General features: G+C 39.7%; 1 protein-coding gene across 1 annotated transcript; it reads right to left on the bottom strand.

The window, feature by feature from the left end:
• Nucleotides 1-1,039: 1,039 nt before the first annotated feature.
• Nucleotides 1,040-2,438, bottom strand: LOC147604366 (uncharacterized). The gene has a single exon (XM_086795593.1). It carries the CDS (start codon nucleotides 2,314-2,316, stop codon nucleotides 1,291-1,293), a length of 1,026 nt encoding a protein of 341 aa, XP_086651719.1. The 5' UTR covers nucleotides 2,317-2,438; the 3' UTR covers nucleotides 1,040-1,290.
• Between the last annotated feature and the right edge of the window lie 3,337 nt (nucleotides 2,439-5,775).

Here is a 5,775-nt window from a genome sequence, read left to right on the forward strand (position 1 = left end):
TATACTCATTTGCTCAAGCTCTAGTTGTTGATGATTCATGGATTTTGGGTAGTGGAGCATTCCAACACATGACCAATAAAAAAGGCTAGTATACTTCTTAGAAGCATCTATAGGAACCCATCAGCATTGCTCCAAGTTAAACTCTCCTCTTCTGAGATGTTCTAATTAGTTTTTCACAATTAGTCAAGGCAACCCATGGCTTGTGTGGGAACAAAGGACAAGGCATGTGCTTAAAGATCAAAGTGGGAATCGACTTATAGCATGTCATGTTATCCATCAACAAGTATTAGGACATGGACCAACATAGCTCTACATGTATAAATATTTCAAAACATGGTGGCAGAACCATAATGCTCATTTGGGTGCAGTTTAGAAGATGGAGTGTGGCCACATCAATTCCTTTTTAAAGATATGAATTCTAAGTAATCTATAGTTGAGAGGTGTCTCGGGGGGTGCACTACTCAGAAGCTCTATGTATCACGTGCATTCAAGGGGTATTTAAAAAACTCCTTACATGTGAATTTTTCATGAGTAAAATGACCCCTTTTTTTTATAGACTTATGGGGTTTTTCTTAAAATCGATTAAAAAAACCCCTTCTATATATGTATTTCTGTAAATTTACCCTAAAATTCTGAATTAAAAAACCCCTTCATTTCAACTCACGTGCTATACTTATATATTTTTAGGTGAACCCTCGAGAGAGATGTTCATGTAATCCAAATAAGGTGAATGTGTACATATAAATAGTTATTTTGAAAAAGAAAAGTCTATTAAAGTTTTCATAAGCCATTGATTGTCCATGGAAAGTACATTTGTAATGATTCAATTTTTTATTGAATTGTTTTTCTCATGTGTGAGATTAATTATGCTTTCACCATGTCAATTTGTTAAAATTGAAGCCTTGACAATAAGATACACTCGAGAGGTGCAAAATAATTATAACCCATTGTTTACTTTGTTGAGATCTTAGATGTTCTATACATTGATTTTTCCCTCATTTCTAATGCCAACAAGTCTATGTAAAGGATTTTCCCATAATCTTTTATTGTGTGAGAGAGTAGATCCCACTACGTGCACTTTGAGAGAAATCCTTCCATAATCTTATACTCCTAGTATGAATTGGAAGATTTCTCTGGGCATTTGAATATGCATGTACAACATTGTTTTTGTGCGTTTGGACTCGCAAAAACAAAAACGAGCACAAAGTGTAAGTTGTTACCAGTTGGGTTGGCAATGTTGGAAGTACGACAACGATCGACATTTGATGTGTTGACTTGGATGCGATGCAGTTATGGACTTTCGTGCTTCTCAGAGAAGTGTTCATGCTGATGCCCACACGACGCTGGGTCTGGCGAGGCAGACGTATGTTCCTGCTGCGGCGCAATATTATGATCCGTCGAGGGTATTGGTGCAGAAGCTACTGGAAGACTAGGATCATCATCGTGGTGATGAGCAGCAGGTGGAAGCTGGTCGATGTCCGGCTTGGCCTTGGCCATGAGCCATTCGAAAACCCGGCTGGGATGCAGGAAGCCCAGGCGATCCTGGATGTCGTAGAACTGCACCGCCGTCGTGACGGAAAGCCTCACTCTTCGGTCACGGAGCCCCTTGGCGGTCTGCACCTTGCTGTGTCGGTCCTTTCCACCTCCTGCACCCGTTTGCCTTCTGATTATCTGCGGTTCACCAGCTGCTCTCCTCGGCCTCCTACCAATCATCATGTTCTCCTGCTTCCCAATTGGCCTATTGCTTCCAGCTATTTCTACATTATGATCATAATAGGAAGGTCTAGCTTCCACCAGCATGCTTGGAGTAGACCCATTGATCGATAGTAATTGGCTTCTTCCTTGAGAAGGAGCCAGAAATTGCATTGTCGCTCTATCACTAGTATTTCCATCATTATGTAACCGCATACCTCCTCCTGTGCTGAGTTCATCTGCAGTCACGCTGCTCAAATGGTACATGGCAAGTGAAGATTGTAGGGCTTCTTGAAAAAATGCACTCCTAGCAGCAGCAGCCCGCTCGTGATAACGCACAGCACTACAGTTTGCGACGCCTTGGACGGTACGGCCCTGATCGTCGTGCGGCCAGTAACTCATCATCCCCACGCTGGTGACAGCAGGAGGCCATTGACGATGATGGTGGGCGCTTGCAAGCCTTGCTTCTTCACCCTGGAAACCGTAGGCCTGTCCAATAACATCATAACTGGACGTTGCTGTGTGCAATATGGTGGTGGTGGGTACTGTTGTTGCAGAGGCTGGGACCTGCGACCTTACCTCTTGCGAAGCTTGCCACTCTCGGATCCACTCATCTTGAGACATTTTTGTATATATGCATGTGTCCAAGCGGACGCAGCCCTAGCTATTTGTGGATCTACACACTGTCGCTCAGCTAGCTGTTGGGTTGTTACCTGCAGATGGTTCACATCAACCAGCTAATTTGGGCTCCGCTAGCCCCTATATCAGACTACATCCGAGAGACAGTTGCAACTTGCACACAAAGGACAGAGTGGTAATTAAGAAGGCATCTCATATGATATAAGGCTGCCCCCGTCTTGCCTTGCCTCTACTTTCAAGGCCAAGGCTCTAGTTTGATGCTTGCAATTTGCAAGTTACGCTGAGCTCTGATCAATCGACACGGTCTGCAGACTGCGCTCTTCTAATTTGGCGGCGAGAGGTCACCATGAGCTTGATTGAAGATATCATTTCAATTCCTAAAAAGCCTGTATAGAGACAGAGATAAAAACCAAAAGGTCCTACACTCTACGTGAAGCATTGGATAAGCTTGAAAAGCTCTGCAAGACTTTGAAAACTTCTCATTAGAGATGCGTGTGGATTGTGCAATCCTGTTCGCGTTAAATGTGATCCAGTACACGCAGTCGGAGCTTAAAGAGAGATCCAACGATTACCGTAGCTTGGAAATGGTGTACTTTCCAAAGGCACAGATTCTTGAAACTATAGCTGGAAAGCGGCTCACACATAACGCCAGCAAGTCATAACTCGATGAATCCATATAGCCAAATCATATAAGTATGCGACTCAGTGTATGCACAGGTTGGTGGTACGTAAAGACATTCAAAGGCTTCACGTCGCGACTGTCGATGCTGTTGGACGTTGGAACTTGGGTTTACTGGCATGAGCCTTGATAATTTCCTCCTATTTTTTACAAGCTAAATTTTCAACGAAGCGTGAAAAATACGACATTTTGTAATAAATCTATATGCCTTTTTGCGTGATTTTTTGATGAACAAGGCGTAGCCCTGCCAGTGTACCGAGTGCCGGCTTGCCGGGGCCATTCATTGAACCACCTCGCTACTCCACTGACTCACTGAGGGCTCGGGATGGATTGCAAGCATATTTTCATAAAATTACCATTGGTAACATATTTCAAATTTTGAGTTACAATTTAGTAATTTTCTAAATCTTAAAGTTACCAAAGATCTCTTTATTTCTTTCACACACGCTAGATGTTGTATGAGTTTCAAAAAATTAAAGCTATTTCTATCCGTTATTGAAGGAACTTGGGAAAAAATAGTAAGATATTATAGTGATTTCTACTTGGTGAGCCTCAAGTCATGAATTCGAGCCTTGTCATATAGACTTATACAGAAAAAATAGTAAGATATTATAGTGATTTTTACTTGGTGAGCCTCAAGTCATGAATTCGAGCCGTGTCATATAGACTTATATAGAAAAACCCTAATGGTAATTTTTCTTAAAAGGTGAGTTATCATTTAGTATTTTTTTACTAGTGCAAAGTTACCACATGGTAATCATCAATCTAAATTAGATTATAATTTGTAACTTTTTAGTCATTTGGTTCCAAGGTGGTTACCAAATTTATACTATGATTGCAAGCGCCTTGGCTTGTCACGTTGTCCATGCCAGCTTGAACTCTTTCATCATGGAGGTGCTAGTTAAAAGTAAAATGGTCCTACCCTCCTCCTCCACAGCATGGGCTCTCGGAGCTTCTACGTGGCCTTCCCATTCCTCCTCTGGTTGGCTACGTTCCCATGATCCTCTCCACCCTTCTCCTGTTGTTCGCCCTCTACAATTCTGACTTCGTGCACGGCACTACCAAGGTCCTCGCCGTGCTCATCCACTTGTAAATCCTTAGTAATAACCCTATTTGTTCACGCTGTCTCATGAAAACCTCTGTAAATCGGTGTCCATTATGCAAAATTCCATGTCTAATTTTGGTTTTTGGTCAATCATTGTTGCTTGAAAAGCAAAACTCATCCTTGATTTACATTTCTTTTTCCATTTCTCTTGTACTCTATCGTTATGTAAACATAGTTCTGTATACAGGATAAAGGGGCTAATAATGTGGCACCATAATTTTTACTCAAAAATCCTTCTAAAAACTTAGTGAATCTATGTTTTTTTAGATCTTTAGTTATTACAAGATAGATCGAGTTGTGTGAAAAAGTTTGATGGTTGATACGTATTTGAAGTAATTTTTAAAGGAAATAAACAATCAATAATTTAGGAATTAAGGATGGGAGTGAAACAAAGAGGAACCAAAAAGCTTGCATTCAAAAACAACATATGCCAACCACATCTTTACTTGAGACGTGAGTTGGTCTGGTGTTCAATTTGCCACGCTGATCACACTAGCACCACTAAATGCCCAAATTTAGGAGGTTCTTGGGTAAGATCTAGAGCATAGATTCTAGTACGGTCCGTTATGAATCTAGTGAACTATGGCAAGTGCCACCTTCTATACCATCACCTAAAAGATGTAAATGCATTAGATATTCCATTTATGCATCATTTGAAACACACATATATCAATGAGAGTCTTGTTACATACACTCATAGTTTTGGACTCAATTGTGTAGGGATAAGTAGGTCTAAAAATACGAAAAGATACTTGTATATATACACTTTAAAATATTTTATTTCTACTTTTAAGCAACATATATACTTTTAAAGGTATTCTCAACACTACATATTTTAAGGTATTATGGACTTATTGCACCCAATGAGATGCATGTATCATTTCTCATTGGGTGAAAGCAATGGAAGAAGAGCAAGATGCATGGTTTACAGAAGAAATACATTTGGAAAATGGAATTTTAAAGCACAATAGGTTTACCTAAGCTTGATGATAAACCTATTATTGGAGAAAATGGATTTATGCAGAATTTTAATGGAAAGGCAAGGTTTGCTACCAAAGAAACCCATAATATCAATTATGATTAAACTTTTAGTCATGTGGAAAAATGAGAAATATTAGAGTGATCATTATCTTGAAATAATATTTGGATCGTCTCTTCTACAAATGGATGTAAGAAAATTATTCACGAATAGTGATTTAGATATATAATTTTATATGTATCAATAATAAGGGATCTTAAATTATAAAATTGATTGACAGGTATGGCCTTGTACTAGCATTGATGACCATACCAAGGAGGTGCTTAAGGTGACCTTTGATCATTTGGCCATCAAAAAACGAAGAGCTTGGGAGAGCTAGTTCTTGAATTATTATCGACCACTGCGGGTGACTAGGATGATATTTTTAGAGTTCCCATCTACTCGTGAATGCATATTCGCAAGTAAATTCTAGAAATACTTAGGGTGTTTAAATATTTCATCTTTTTTTGGAGCTCTCGTGGTGGATAAAACCATGGAAGTAAATATGGAGAAATGCTTCGCATCCCAACACATGTCCAAATTACCCAATTTTTTTTGGAGCTCTCATGGTGGATAAAACCATGGAAGTAAATATGGAGAAATGCTTCGCATCCCAACACATGTCCAAATTATCCAATTTAT

Source organism: Cibotium barometz, chromosome 62, assembly GCF_041138505.1.
Source record: "Cibotium barometz isolate CiBa-2024 chromosome 62, ASM4113850v1, whole genome shotgun sequence".
NCBI classification, from domain to species: Eukaryota; Viridiplantae; Streptophyta; class Polypodiopsida; order Cyatheales; family Cibotiaceae; genus Cibotium; species Cibotium barometz.